This window comes from Schistocerca gregaria, chromosome 2 (assembly GCF_023897955.1).
Source record: "Schistocerca gregaria isolate iqSchGreg1 chromosome 2, iqSchGreg1.2, whole genome shotgun sequence".
In the NCBI taxonomy this organism is placed as follows: domain Eukaryota; kingdom Metazoa; phylum Arthropoda; class Insecta; order Orthoptera; family Acrididae; genus Schistocerca; species Schistocerca gregaria.
The window spans coordinates 49,069,393-49,085,667 of NC_064921.1; the positions used below are offsets into that span (position 1 = coordinate 49,069,393).

Here is a 16,275-nt window from a genome sequence, read left to right on the forward strand (position 1 = left end):
ATGAAGTCGCAGACAGGGGCAATGAAAAGACATTACAGATTTAGCTTTCGACAAAAGACTTCTTCTTCACAAAAGAAAACACACACATGTTCACACAAGCAAGCACACCTCAAGCACACATGGCTAACATCTTCCGCAGCTTGGATTGGTCCAGTCCGAGCTGTCAAATGTGGCGTTCACCTGTGCTTGCTTATGTGAACGTGTGTGTGTGTGTGTGTGTGTGTGTGTGTGTGTGTGTGTGTGTGTGTGTGTGTGTGTGTTCTTTCCTGAAGAAGGCTAGAAGATGGCTACACTAAATCTGTAACAGTATTTTCGTTGTGCCTGTCTACAACTTGATTTGCCATCTTTACCATGAGTAGCAGTCTATCGTTTTCATTGCATTGCTGACATTCCAACCAGGAGTTTCCACTGTTTGATTTTACTGTAAAATATCATGACCAGTTATGTTTGGTTAGTAAAGGGATGATACTGTATAAAATAATTATAATGTGATTAACAATCACTTGATGGATAGTAGTACAACTCTTGCTGCCAGTTAACATTACTTCCACTTCCCATAATGGACTGTTGACAGTGGATGTGAAAAATTGAGGTGTGTACCATGGTTCTCAGTTCCCATTAGAGTATATGTACTCTTGCGGCAGAGAAGTGCAATATATTTGTCAGCTTCTCTATTAATCCTGATTCTTGGTAAGTATACTTTCTACTTATAATTTTCATTTCAAAACTAATTCTTTTCTGCCGCTGACACTTTCTTGCCTGCCTACATGCTTCTCTGTTGTTGTGCTCAGCTGTCCTCTCCTTACATATTTCTCAACTATTAATATTGTTACTCATTCAAAACATGTATTGCCTCAACCTAGGATACTATAATGTCAAAAATCTGAGATATATTTATGAACTTCAGAGCAAAGCTGCAAGTTAACAACCAGAATACAGCTCACAGTTGGTGAGTTCTGAGAGTGCTGATGTTATTTCCACCTTCTCCTAATTCTGAATGTTCTCACGTTACAGAGGCAAAACCTCACTCATGCCCTCACGAGATCGTGCAGAACCATACAACATAGCGATGATCAAATGTGGATTTTAATCTAACAAGATGAACATAACATCTAAGTAAATTTTTTATCAGCTAATAAGGTCTCGGTTTACAGTTAATGCCCATTGGGATTCTATCTACTTAGTGCCTTGTTCTCGCACAAATTATGGTTTAACATTATAGGTAATTTCCCAGTACATAACATAAAGACAGCCAATGCCAGGCACCCTTGACTTTCTGTACACACATCTGTGTGATCCACCATCTTGTTCGGTACATACCAACATGCCAAAGTCTGTTCCAGCATACCATCCGTGGCTAACCAACTGCTTTTCACAAAGTGGGGTGGCCGGGGCTATTCCTCACCTAAATAATGTAGCTTGACATGGTACCACGGTACTTTAGCTTTTTATGTTTGACCATGCCTTATTCTGGCATGTCTTAGTTTATTTTATGCTTCTGTAGAAGGCTAGATTACTCTAGCTGAAACCTGGGTAAAGACCAGTAATGTTTCAATTTTAGTTTGTGCACAGTTCTATGACACGTTAGTCTGAAATGATAAACAGTGCAGAGATTTTCTTGCTCTTCTTTCCAAGGCCTCACCTATCTCTTCTAATTTATTTTTGGTTAAAACACTAGGTTCTCTACTCCTTTGTTTGTGTAACACAGACCCAGTCTCTTGAAATTTTGTCACTTAACTTAGGAACATGCGCACTGGGAAATTTCTGTATGAATTCAAGCTGACATTCCGCATATGGTTCTGTTTTGCATAGTTCAACACAAGAAAGTTCATTGATCCCTTCTGGTATACCATACCAAATGGAAACTTGACGTGAAAGTCAAAAACAAAACACCCAAACACTCGATAGTACAGTATAAAAGTCACGTGCATTGTGTTTTTGTCTGAGGCCCGGACCCAGCAACATAGGGGCAGGGAAAGAACGGGATTTGGCAGAGCTGCAATAATGGCATCTAGCAACAATATCTGAAGTGATTAAACTAGACTAAAACTCAAAAGAAGACACCAGCACAATCAGTAGAGTGTACGGGGCATGTGCAAAGTATGTCCGAGAACTACACATAGTGACAACTGGCAGACGCAGCGGCAACTGCTGGCAAATGCACTGCGTGATCCATGGATCCCTCCTGGATGTCTTTCGTGAGGCACCCTGTTTATCAACTTACAGGGTTACTAGATAATTAATAAGTAGCCTCATGAATCAAAAAATAGACTTTTTACTGCAAGGCTGAAATTTTTTTGCCTTTCTCTTGTATGGTACGCATATTTTGACTCATTCCAAATCCCTGGGGATTTTTTCCTTCTTGGTGAGACATGAAACACTGTATGTCAGTGAATTAATTAAATTAAACCCAAATGTCTGGTGTCTGAGATCCTTGTCTTCTAGCATTCATAAAATACCGCAGGTAAAATTTTATTTTAGAAAAACTTGATGTTCTACTCGGGAACACACTAATATGCCTTGATATCTGAACTACAGAGTAAAACTTACTTCTTTGTCCATATTCTTTTTGGACTTGGCTGTCCCACAACAATGCAGTGCAACTGTAAATCTTCTTGCAATGCTACAGAGATATGGTTACCGAAGGAGGCCACACGAGCAGGTACATGGCTTGCTGGCACTTGTACGACACGTCTAGAAGCTGCTCCTTCACCAACCGATGAGGATGCTGTTACCCAAAATTCGTATCGATGATGCAGTTCCAGGTGAGATATTGTGTAATATGTTTGCTCCGCAGGAATGTCAAATTGATCCTTGTCCTGTACACAGAAATAAATAATTGTTGAAGATGGTAATACAAACCTGTGGAAGCATAAGGTGTTGTGACAAAATGCATTACAGATACCTTTCCAAATGTAAATCAGTTCCATCACCCATAACAAAATGGCATGGGAGACAAAGTACAGAGAAAAAAGCATAAAATGTATCATGTTGTACAGAGCGACTTTCACCAAATCGTAGCTGCACAATGGTTTCTTTATAAATTATATACATATTTTCTTTAATTTGAAGAACTAATAGTTAAATTAAAATTTAACTGGTGTAACTGCTAACCATATTTTACATATGAACTATGGTACATCTGTTTGCTGTCTATTTACCAAAATAGTGTTGTTCACATAGTGATCTCTCTGCTCTTGATTTTCAAGACTTCATACTGGTAAATGTATAAATAAAAGTCACTTAATAATACTAAGGCTGAGAGAATGCTTACCAAAATAATAATTATTATTATTTATTAATAAAACCAACATATTCTACAGTTGATACTAAAAACCAACTACCTAACTCTGCCCAGAAGAGGCCTCAAAGGCCCAACGGTACTGACTGGGGCCCTGTGATCCTCAGCCCACAGGCATCACAGGATGTGGATATGGAGGGGCATGTGGTCAGCACACCGCTCTTGCAGCCATAAGTAAGTCTTTAAATACCAAATAAGACATTACACGTGATTGATGATTATGATGTCTTACTCTGGTCTTGCAATTTCTTTATCTTCTTACAGCATAAATTTTATGTGTAGCCTCCCAAACCAGCAGTCTGCTTGTTTTCTTGATAAAGAAACTTTATAAAACATTTTTCTGCACACATTCCCAGTCTGTGGCCCTGTTTTAATATCTGCCAAGCCTACTTGACCTTTTCTCTTTAAGCTGTTAGTAGTGAGATTGTCTTGCATTTCCAATATTACCTTCCTTTGGACTTTCTTGTTCAGAATCTGTGAACAAATTTCTTTTTCACAGATGCTAAGAACTTTTTTGAAGATTAAAACCATGGTCCTTGCCATAAGCAAATATGCCTGTGAAGACCAACTTCTGTAACAAGCTATAAGGAACAAAGGTTTCTGACAATCTGTGTGTGTCTTTCTTTAGGCTTGTTTGGCTAGTGTTTCTTGATATATTAGATCATTATTAGAACTGCTGTACACAGCCCAATTGCTCAATACATTTTGTGCTACATTCATGGAGAGTAACTTAATATTATTAGTAAATGCTCTGCTCATCCCTGCTGTTTCACTGCATTACTTTCTAGAGCAAATATTACATTATGTAGAAGTTTATCATTGACACCCTGCAAGAGATGGTATAAAAGTTTCAGCTTATGTGCACTACTGAGAAGGAGGAGAGAAACCGTTTGTGACCAGTTACTAAACATTTGAATGTAAGGGCTATTCATAAAGTAACTTCAGTTTTCATACAGCATGTATAACTACTGAGATAGTGGCCCCACTCTTGCGACAGAAAGCACCTTGAACCTTTACACTGTGAGCACCAGACAATCAAGGTCACATCTTTGTTCCTGCCCAAGCCATGTGCTTTCAAAATGTGTGTTGCAATCACACAAGCCCCTTGAACTGTATGGTACATTCTGTAATACACAGATGGAAAAAAGTCTCAACACCAAGATATAATTAATGTAGCATAATGAAATTTTGGAAATACATTTGTCTAGGTAACACATGTAACATGTCATAAGTTAATGTAAGCATGAGAAAAACCATTCAAAATGTGGAATGTTGGTACAATAACAGGTGTATTAGCCACAATGTCGAATGCAAGCATGCAAACGAGCCTGCATTGTGCTGTACAGGTGCCAGATGTCAGTTTGTTGGATGGAGTTCCATGCCTGTTGCACTTGGTCAGTCAATACAGGGATGGACAATGGTGGTTGTGGATGATGCTGCAGTTCTTGTCCAATGACGTCCTGTATATGATTGATAGCAGACAAATCTGGTGATTGAGAGGCCAAGACAACATGTTGACACACTGTAGATCATATTGGGTTACAACGGTCGTATGTGGACAAGTGTTACCCTGTTGGAAAACACCCCCTGGAATACGGTTCATGAATGTCAGCCCAAATGGCTGAATCACCAGACTACTGTACAAATTAGTGGTCATGGTGCATGGGATAACCATGAGAGTGCTCCTGCTGTCTCACAAAATCAGACCCCAGACTGTGATTCCATGCGTAGGTCCAGTATGTTTAGGCTGTAGGCAGGTTGGCTAAAAGCTGTCACTTTGTCACCTCCTAACCAAGACACAGCTATCACTGGCACTGAGGCAAAACTACCTTCTGTCAGAAAACACAATGAACTTCCACTCTGCCCTTCAATAAGCTCTTGTTGTACACCACTGAAGTCGCAAACAGTGACGGTTTGTGGTCAGTGGAGTGCATGCTACAGAGAGCCTGTTTCAGAGCTGTCCTTAAATTAACCAATTTGAAACAGTTCATGATGCCACTGTGCTGCTACACATGCAGTAAGATGTGCCACAGCCATATACTGAACATTACTGTCTTTCCTCTCGGTTGTGCCACAAGGCCATGAAGAGCCTGGTCTTCTTGCAACCACACCTTCCCATAATCACCACTGCCAGCAATCATGTACAGCGGGTACGTTTCTGGCAAGTATTTCTGCAATATTGCCAAAGGAGCATCCAGCTTATGATAGCCCTATTACACTTTATTGTTAAAACTAAGTGATCTGTTCATAACAATAGCTTTGTAGTTTTAAAGGCATTCTTGACTAACATCAATTGACTACATCCAATCTCAAAGGTAACTAATGCTCATGAGCATTGCCACATTTATTTGAAGCAAACCTGATCTGCATCCTCACAGTGGTGCCACTAATACCACTCTTATGCAACTGGCATGATATGTGGAAAAATGCCTACCCATGTTCGTTTGGTCTCGCACATCTCCATCTTGGTGTATGGATTTTTTTTCTGTCAGTGTAAGATCTCTTGTGGCAAAAAGCTGTAAAATTAGTGACATCCATCACAATCTCCATAAGGTTTATGAAACAAAAGTGAAGATGTTATACTAAAACAGTGCCCTACGTTCAAAAATGAACAATGGCTGACCGAGTATTGTGAATGCAAATCCGATACATTTGGTTGACAAAAAGTTTAGAGAAAACTGTAGATTCACCATGTCAGAGCTTTGTATTTGCTTTCCACAGATTAGCTGTACTCCTCTGTACAAAGGATTATCAAAAAGTTGGGCTACCAGAAATTTAATTCACAATGTGTGCCTAAATGTTTTCTGAAGGACAAAAGGCCCAGCAGCACTGTCTTTTGTAGTGCATTACAAAAGCAAACATGATGCTTTTCTTGACCAGAATGTGACAGGAGATGCTACGTGAGTGCAGTGTATGAATGTAGAAATGAAACTTCAATCAATGCAATGGGGCCATACTGGATCACAGAAAAAGCCACAAAGAGTTGTCAAACATTTTCTTGCAGGAAACTCGTGGCAACTGTAATCTGGGACAGAATAGGATTTCTTGGAGAGAATTACCACAATTAATGCTGGAAGTTACTGCAACACATTAACAAACTTGAGAAGGGCCATTCAACAAATGTCACGGTGCGTTGAGCTCTGGCTTGATTTTCCTACACGTCAACACCCGCCAGTACTTCGCACTGTGACTAAACTGTGAAAGTTCCAATGGGAAATATTGGATAACCACCCTCTAAGCCCTAACTTGGTGTCTAGGGATTAAGGTAATGCACATGAAGGAGTGGCTCAGTTTAAAGCGCTCTGGCGATGACAAAGAGTTGAAAACTGGCATCGTGTGCTGGCTTCAGTCACAGGTGACAGAATTCAACAATCACAGAATTTAAAAATGCATCAAATCCTACAATGAGTATTTCTCTGTGGCTATAAACTGTGTGGAAAAATAAATTAAGAGTTTGTACTTTCACAGTATTGTAAAACACATTCTGTAACTCCATTCAGTCCCCCTCCCCCTTGTAACATGACAATGTATCAGAACTTAAGTAATCGATTATGTAATAATTTTGCTAATTTCTTCTTATATGCATATTTAAATCTATGATGTAGTGTACTGGCTAACAGGAACAAACAGTGACCTGTGTAGTGTGATCTGCAACGTATGGGACAGAAAGACAACACAATTAGACAACTAAACCTACATCCACATGGATACTCTGCAAATCACATCAAAGTGTCTGGCAGAGGGTTCATTGGACCATCTTCACAGAAATTCTCTATTACTCCACTCTTGAAATGTGTACAAGAAAAACAAACACCTATATCTTTTCGTGTGAGCTCTATTTCCATTATTTTATTATGATGATCATTTCTCTGATGTAGGTGAGCATTAACAAAATATTTTTGCTTTCAGAGGAGAAAGTTGGCAACTGAAATTTCATGAGAAGATCTTGCTCCAACGAGAAACCCCTTTGTTTTAATGATGTCCACTCCAAATCCTGTATCACATCTGTGATGCCCTCTTCCCTATTACTCGATAATACAAAACATGCTGCCCTTCTTTGAACTTTCTCAATGCACTCCATTAACCCTATATGGTAAAGATGCCACACCATGAAGCAGTACTCCAAAACAGGATGGACAAGCATAGTGTAGGTAAAACTAGTAAACTATGCATGTCCATCCTCTTTGGAACAAGCGTAGTGTAGGTAGTTTTACCTAAACTATGTTTGTCCATCCTCTTTTGAAGTGCTGAGGATCCTTACCAGATCTGTTGCATCCTCTTGGTGTTCTGCCAATAAAAATACAGTCTTTGTTTCACCTTCCCCACATCACTTTCTACATGTTCTTTCCATTTTAAGTTGCTTGTAAATGTAGCTCCCAGGTATTTAGTTGAATTTAAGGCCTTTGCATTTGAAACACTAAATTAAGTTTAATTTATTAGAATCACCCAGACAGAGGAAATAGCACTTTAAGCACTTTTCCTTATTGAGTAATAGCATTTCTGCATGAAGGAAAAAAGCAGCATTAACATCTTACTGTGGGAATTTCTTTCTCTTAATTTGCTATATACTGTATTTCCATGTTCACATACTGTGGTATTTGTGGACAGCATTTTAGTCTGTGATATGGAACATGAAATTTTCTTCAATTTTGGTATGATACACACTTTGAAACCAGTTTGCTCCACACAAATGTAGATTACTGAACAATGAATAGACATTTTGCACATATAAACTGTAGAAATAGTTTGTTAATGGAAGAGTGTTAAAAGCTATCAGACAAAATCCTTCTTCAGATGTAGAAAAGCACTCACATCTACATCTACATCCATACTCTGCAATCATCTTATCTTTGTGGTCTTTCTGTGAAATATAAGTTGGCAACAGTAAAATTGTACTGCAGTCAGCCTCAAATGCTGGTTCTCTAAATTTCCTCAGTAGCGATTCATGAAAAGAATGCCTCCTTCCTCCAGAGACTCCCACCCGAGTTCCTGAAGCATTTCTGTAACACTCGTGTGATGATCAAACCTACCAGTAACAAATCTAGCAGCCTGCCTCTGAATTGCTTCTATATCCTCTCTCAATCCGACCTGATAGGGATACCACATGATCAAGCAGTACTCAAGAATACATCATATTAGTGTTTTATAAGCAGTCTCCTTTACAGATGAACCACATCTTCTCAAAATTCTACCAATGAACTGAAGACGACTATCCACCTTCCCCACAACAGCCATTACATGCTTGTCCCACTTCATATCACTCAGCCATGTTATGCCCAAATATTTAATTGATGTTACTGTGTCAAGAGCTACACTACTAATGGAGTATTCAAACATTATGGGGTTCTTTTTCCTAATCATCTGCATTAATTTACATGTAGAGTTAGCTGCCATTCTTTACAGCAATTACAAATCCTGTCCAAGTCATCTTGTATCCTCCTACAGCCACTCAACGACGACACCTTCCCATACACCACAGCATCATCAGCAAACAGCCACACATTGCTATCTACCCTATCCAAAAGATCATTTATCGTATTTACTCGAACCTAAGCTGCACTTTTTTTTCTGGTTTTTGTAATCCAAAAAACTGCTTACGGCTTACAATTGAGTGCAAAGTAAGCAGATGTTCTGAAAAATGTTGGAAGGTGCTGCCACAACTACTTCTGCCGTCGAATATATGTAGTGCTACACAGGCATGCTTTGCAGGCACAAAGATAAATAATGGTGCCAAAAACTCTGCGTCAGTAAATAAATTAAAAGAAAAGGTAGAAGAATGTGAACATTATGCCATGTATTCTTCTGTGTTTACTGCTATCTCATTTAAATAATAAACTATGAAACTAGAGTGAGACAACAGCAAACGCGGAAGAATATAAATATCATGTTTATATTAGTATTATTCTTATGCTGAATAGTGATACAGTCAGGAATGAAGCACGGCAACTGACTAGATTTTTAAATCTAAGATGACTCTAATTTCTGTGCAGAACGTAATGTACTAAAGAGGTGTCTGCAAAGATTTTAAACAGAGGAAAATTTTCACTAAACTCTTGTTCAGAACATCATACGCAGTCTATTATTTGGTTCTTGTTGACCATTATCAAAGAAAGCAGCAGTGTAAGAAACAAGAAATGGCAGTCACTTGCTATTGTTTTGCTTATGAGACAATTCCTCTCTCTCTCTCTCTCTCTCTAGCTCTCTCTCTCTCTCTCTCTCTCTCTCTCTCTTTCTCATGGTTGCACGCACAAAAGCAAACCATGCCGTGAGCGGCGACAGGTCGTAAATACTCATTACCATAATGCGACAAACAATGCATGACACAGCACAATAATGCAGAGTGACGTAAACACCTATAACAAAGAAAATGGCACTTATCAGATCAAAGTACAATAAGCAATTGATTCAAACCATACGAAGCACATGGTAAAGGAAGGGTACCCGTACAAATACGGATGGAGCGCCTGACACAGCAATGGTTACTTGGTAAAGTTTAACTGTTAAGCTTACGACTCAAACTAAACTGCTGTAGCTGTATATTCATCCATTCAACTTAAACTGTATCTCATGTTACGATGGACCAACTTTGTTTTGATTTGGTGGTGTGGTCTAAAACTTTTCTCTCTCCTTGAATTTCGAGTGTCACATTTCAGGAGCGGCTTAGATATGGGAAATTTTTTTTCCTTTATTTCGAGTCTCATATTTCAGGTGCAGCTTAGATTCGAGTGTGGCTTAGATTCGAGTAAATACGGTATGTAGATAGAAAACAACAGCGGACCTACCACACTTCCCTGGGGCACTACAGATGATACCCTCACCTCCGATGAACACTCACCATTGAGAACAACGTACTTACGAAGTCTTCGAGCCACTCACATATTTGGGAACCAATCCCATATGCTCGTACCGTAGTTAGGAGTCTGAAGTGGGGACCGAGTGAAACGCTTTGCGGAAGTCAAGGAATATGGCATCTGACTGATACCCTTCATCCATGGTTCGCAAGATATCATGTGAAAAAAGGGCAAGTTGAGTTTCGCAGGAGCAATACTTTCTAAAGCCATACTGATGCATGGACAGCAACTTCTCTGTCTCAAGGACATTCATTATATTCAAACTGAGAATATGTTTGAGAATCCTTCAACAAACATATGTCAAGGATATTGGTCTATAATTTTGAGGATCCGTCCTTCTACCCTTCTTATATACAGGCGTCACCTGCGCTTTTTTCCAGTCACTCGGGACTTTACGTTGGACAAGAGAAACATGATAAATGCAAGCTAAGTAAGGAGCCAATGCAGTAGAGTACTCTCTGTAAAGCCGAATTGGAAGCCCTTCAGGACCTGGCGATTTATTTATTTTCAACCCATTCAGCTGTTTCACAACCCCAGGGATGTCACTATGTTCTCCATATGGGAATCTGTATGAGACTCAAATGGCGGTTTGTTTGTATGATCCTCCTACGTGAAAGATATGTCAAATGCTAAATTTAAAATTTCAGCTTTCGTTTTGCTGTCTTCCATTGCCAGGCCAGACTGACCAGTGAGTGACTGGATGAAAGCCTTCAATCTGGTTATCGATTTTACGTAAGACCAGAATTTCCTTGGGTCTTCAGCAAGATCTTTTCTTAAGGTAAGACGGTGGTAGTGGTTGTATGCTTCGCGCATTGCTCTTTTTACAGCAGCATGAATCTTTACTAACTTTTGTTGTTGAGGGAATTAGATTAGGAAATGAGACACTTAAAGTAGTAAAGGAGTTTTGCTATTTGGGGAGCAAAATAAGTGATGATGGTCGAAGTAGAGAGAATATAAAATGTAGACTGGCAATGGCAAGGAAAGTGTTCCTGAAGAAGAGAAATTTGTTATCATTGAGTATAGATTTAAGTGCCAGGAAATCGTTTCTGAAAGTATTTGTATGGAGTGTAGCCATGTATGGAAGTGAAATGGGGACGACAAATAGTTTGGACAAGAAGAGAATAGAAGCTTTCAAAATGTGGTTCTACAGAAGAATTCTGAAGATCGGATGGGTAGATCACGTAACTAATTAGGAGGTATTGAATAGAATGGGGGAGAAGAGGAGTTTTGTGGCACAACTTGACAAGAAGAAGGGACCGGTTGGTAGGACATGTTCTGAGGCATCAAAGGATCACAAATTTAGCATTGGAGGGAAGCGTGGAGGGTAAAAATCATAGCGGGAAACCAAGAGATGAATACACTAAGCAGATTCAGAAGGATGTAGGTTGCAGTAAGTACTGGGAGATGAGCTGCATCAAACCAGTCTCAGGACTGAAGACAACAACAACAATAACAACCAATATGATCTACCACCAAGCCCATTTCCAAAGATCCTAATACACACATCAAAAAAAGTTTTGCATCACCTCGCATCTAAGGGTTTCGGAATCCGTACAGAACATTGGAACAGAGAGCAAGATAAACAACATTTTCACCCTCTTTATTGCTCATGAAAACCACACACTTCATGTTGTACCACCATACAGTGAGACCTTCAGAGGTGGTGTTCCAGATTGCTGAAGACACCGGTACCTCTGATACCCAGCAGCACATCGTCTTGCACTGATGCATGTCTGTATTTGTCGTGGCATACTATCCACAAGTTCCTCAAGGCACTGTTGGTCCAGACTGTCCCATTTCTCAATGGCAATTTGGTATAGATCCCTCAGAGTGCTTGGTGGGACACATCAACCATAAACAGCCCTTTTCAATCTATCCCAGGCATGTTCGATAGGGTTCACGTCTGGAGAAAATGCTACCCACTCTAGTCGAGCGATGTCGTTACCCTTAAGGAAGTCATTCATAAGATGTGCACGATGGGTGTGTGAATTGTCATCCATGAAGACAAATGTCTCGCCTATATACTGCCGATATGGTTGCACTATTAGCCAGAGGATGGCATTCATATGTAGTACAGCCATTATGGCACCTTCTACAACCACCAGTGGCATATGTCGGACCCACATAATGCCACCTCAAAACAGCAGGGAACCTCTACCTTGCTGCACTCACTGGATAGTGTGTCTACGACATTCAACAAGAGAAGTGTCCAGGCATCTTGAAGTGAACCAAAGGCGATGTTTTTCGGACATGGAAGAGATGCAGAGTGACAGGAACTGTCGATGACATGCCTCGCTCAGGCCACCCAAGGGCTACTTATAACTGCAGTGGATGGGCACTACCTATGGATTACGGCTCGGAGGAACCCTGACATCAATGCCACCATGTTGAATAATGTTTTTTGTGCAGCCACAGGATGTTATGTTATGACTTAAAATTGTCGCAATAGGCTACATGATGTGCAACTTCACTCCAAAGATCCATCTTTGCAACCACAACACTATGCAGCACTGTACAGATGGGCTCAACAACAAGCCAAATGGACTGCTCAGCATTGGCATCATGTTCTCTTCACCAATGAGTGTCGCATATACCTTCTACCAGACAATCGTTGGGGGGCAACCCGGTCAGGCTGAACGTCTTAGACACACTGTCCAGTGAGTGCAGTAAGGTGGAGGTTCCCTGCTGTTTTGGGGTGGCATTATGTGGGACCGACGTACCCGGTCAGGGTTGCCTCCAAACACGTCTCTGACGATTGTCTGGTTGAAGAGACCATGATGCCAATCCTGAGCGGTCAATTTGGAATGTTGTTGGGCCCATCTGTACCATGCTGCACAGTGTCATGGTTGCAAAGATGGATTCGCCATGGATGTTGGGAGTGAAGTTTTGGTACGTACAGCCTATTGCGCACAGTTTGAGTCATAACACGATGACCTGTAGCTCCACCAAAAGCATTATTCAACATGGTGGCTTTGCTGTCAGGGTTTTTCTGAGCCATAATCTGTAGGTAGCGGTCGTCCACTGCAGAAGTAGCCCTTGGGCGGTCTGAGTGAGGCATGTCATCGACAGTTCCTGTCTCTCTGTATCTCCTCCATGCCTGAACAACATCGGTTTGGTTCACTCAAAGATGGCTGGACACTTCCCTTGTTGAGAGCCCATCCTGGCACAATGTGGACGTGTAGCTACAGTACTGATCGTCTAGGCATGATTGAACCACAGACAACACAAGTCATGTACCTCCTGCCTGGTAGAATGATTGGAACTGATCAGCTGTAGGGCACCCTCCATCTAATAGGCGCTGCTCATGCAGGGTTGTTTACATATTTGGGAGGGTTTAGTCACAGCTATGAACAGTCAAGGGACTATGCCTGTGATACAATATCCACAGTCAATGTCTATTTTCAGGAGTTCCGGGAACTGGGATACTGCAAAACTTTTTTTGATGTATGTATACTGCCAATCCCCTGAATTTACATTCTAGACACTGTTTTGTCAAAAAATATTGATTTGTTAACAACAAATGGAGAAATCCACAGCCTCGACACAAAAACAGAAACAAACAAGCATCTAGTAGTACAAAGATTAAGTTGAGGTCACAATGGGGTGCAAAATATGGGCAGCCAAATACCCAACAAACTACCGCTACCAATTAAAAACAAAAGAATACCTCCAGGAAGAAAGTTAAGGATTTATTAATGAAACATACTTTTTATTCTGTTGATGAGAGCTTGAACTATTTGACCTTGATCTCTCCCTCACACTGCTCAACAGTAAGAAGTCTATTTCTCACTGTTTCATAGAGTTATATAGAAATAATATGCTTCCATTCATATGTAACAAGACCTGACCTATTAAGATATTACCAAGTATTTTCTACATTTTAGTATGATAAAATGGACACTGATCTTTTGCACTCAAGCTATTCTAACCATTATTGTGTTTTGTACTAATCTAATTTGCCTGTTCGGTTATTGCTGTTATTACTTATGATGTGCTGTTGTTTGCAAATAGAATGCGTAAAAATGTACTAAACATTAGCCCCACATCTTTGTGATTATAGGATGTCTAGGCTTGCAATAAACAAAAAATTTCTGCCATAAGAGCCTGCAATATCGATTACTGCATGACAAAAAGGGTAGGAGAGAAACTCCAGCATACTTTTTGGGTACTGATGCTTCTCCACACGAACAGCATTCCATTCATGATCTACAGAATCCAATGATATGACCACAGGTGTCCTTGTGTAAACTAAACGTGCTCCATTCTGTTGCCTTCCCTGCCAATAGTTTGCCAAATACCACACTGTATATTTATGAAGATAGTAACTGTTCTCAAAAGAACAGGTATCATTGATTACTGTGCAGCTTCTATAGAATAAATGATAATTAACTGAAACCCTCAGCAGCCGGCAGGTATTGTTGATATACCTTGATGGGGACAGCTGTAAATGTGTGCCCTGACTGGGGCAACCCGACACGTTGCCCGAACTCTTATGGGAATTCTCACCTTAGTGTGCACGAGTTATGAGTGGATGGGCAAATACCTATTAGGTACATTACATATGTAGATTGTGGACAGTTGGGAATATGGGTCTCACAGGAAGCATGCAAGGGATAAGTCCCTGCAGTTGCACTATTCATCTGTGTCCTCGGTGGCTCAGGTGGATAGAGTGTCTGCCATGTAAGCAGGAGATCCCGGGTTTGAGTCCCGGTCGGGGTACACATTTTCAGGTATATCATCTATGTATATCAATAACCCCTGTCAGCAGCTGAGGGTTTCAATTAATTATCATTTGCATTTTATATTTACTGAAATGTGTCTGTGCTTCTAGAATGTATACATGACAGAAGAACATGACTGTCTCCCTTGCACTGTTGTTGCTGTCTTCAGTCTGGAGACTGCTTTGATGCAGCTCTCCATGCTACTCGATCCTGTGCAAGTTTCTTCATCTCCAAGTAACTACTCCACCCTACATCCTTCTGAATCTGCTTAGTGTATTCATCTCATCCTCTCCCTCCATGATTTTTATCCTCCATGCTGCTCTCCAATACTAACTTGGTGACACCTTGCTCCTTAAGAACATGTCCTACCAACCTATCCCCTCTTCTAGTCAAGTTGTGCCACAAACTTGTCTTCTCCCCCATTCTGTTCAGTACCTTCTCATTAGTTATGTGATCTACCCATCTAACCTTTAGCATTCTTCTGTAGCACCACACCTCAAAAGCTTCTATTCTCTTCCTGTCTAAATTTTTATTGTCCATGATTCACATCCGTACCTGACTACACTCCACGCAAATACTTTTGGAAAAGACTTCCTGATCCTTAAATCTATACTCAATGTTAACAAATTTCTCTTCTCCAAAAACATTTTCCTTGTCATTGCCAGTCTACTTTTTATATCCTCTCTACTTCAACCATCATCAGTTATTTTGCTCCCTAAATAGAAAAAAATCATCTACTACTTTAAGTGTCTCATTTCCTAATCTAATTCCCTCAGCATCACCTGGTTTTAATTAGACATTTCATTATCCTCGTTTTGCTTTTGTTCATTTTCATCTTATGTCTTCCTTTGAAAATGCTGTCCATTCCATTCAACTTTTCTTGCATGTCCTTTGCTGTCTCTGACAGAATTAAAATGTCATTGGCAAACCTCAAATTTTTACTTGTTCTCCATGGATTTTAATTCCAAATCCAATTTTTTTCTTTTGTTTCCTTCACTGCTTGCTCAACATATAGATTGAGTAACATTGGGGATAGGCTACAACCCTATCTCACACCCTTCCACTCACTGCTTCCCTTTCATACCCCGGTAACTACCACCTGGTTTCTGTACAAAATGTAAATAGCTTTTTGCTCACTAGATTTGACCCCTGCCAACTTAAGAATTTGAAAGAGAGTATTCCAGTATTCCAGCCAACAATGTCAAAAGCTTTCTCTAGGTCTACAAATACAAGAAACATATGTTTGCCTTTCCTTAATGTATCTTCTAAGATAAGTCATAGGGTCAGTACTGCCTCATGTGTTCCAACACTTCTATGGAAACCAAACTGATCTTCCCGAAGGTCAACTTCTGCCAGTTTTTCCATCCATGTCAGTATTTTGGTTGGTTGGTTGGTTTATAGA

The 16,275-nt window shown here is 40.2% G+C and overlaps 1 protein-coding gene across 1 annotated transcript in view; it reads right to left on the bottom strand.

Annotated features, from left to right (window-relative positions):
* The window catches only part of LOC126336288 (Down syndrome cell adhesion molecule-like protein Dscam2), a 387,422-nt gene that overhangs the window by 170,876 nt on the left and 200,271 nt on the right, over nucleotides 1-16,275 (bottom strand). The window contains exon 12 of the mRNA XM_049999822.1: nucleotides 2,551-2,819. Within this exon, the coding sequence (XP_049855779.1) occupies nucleotides 2,551-2,819 (269 nt within the window). The remainder of the gene's footprint in view (nucleotides 1-2,550; nucleotides 2,820-16,275) is intronic.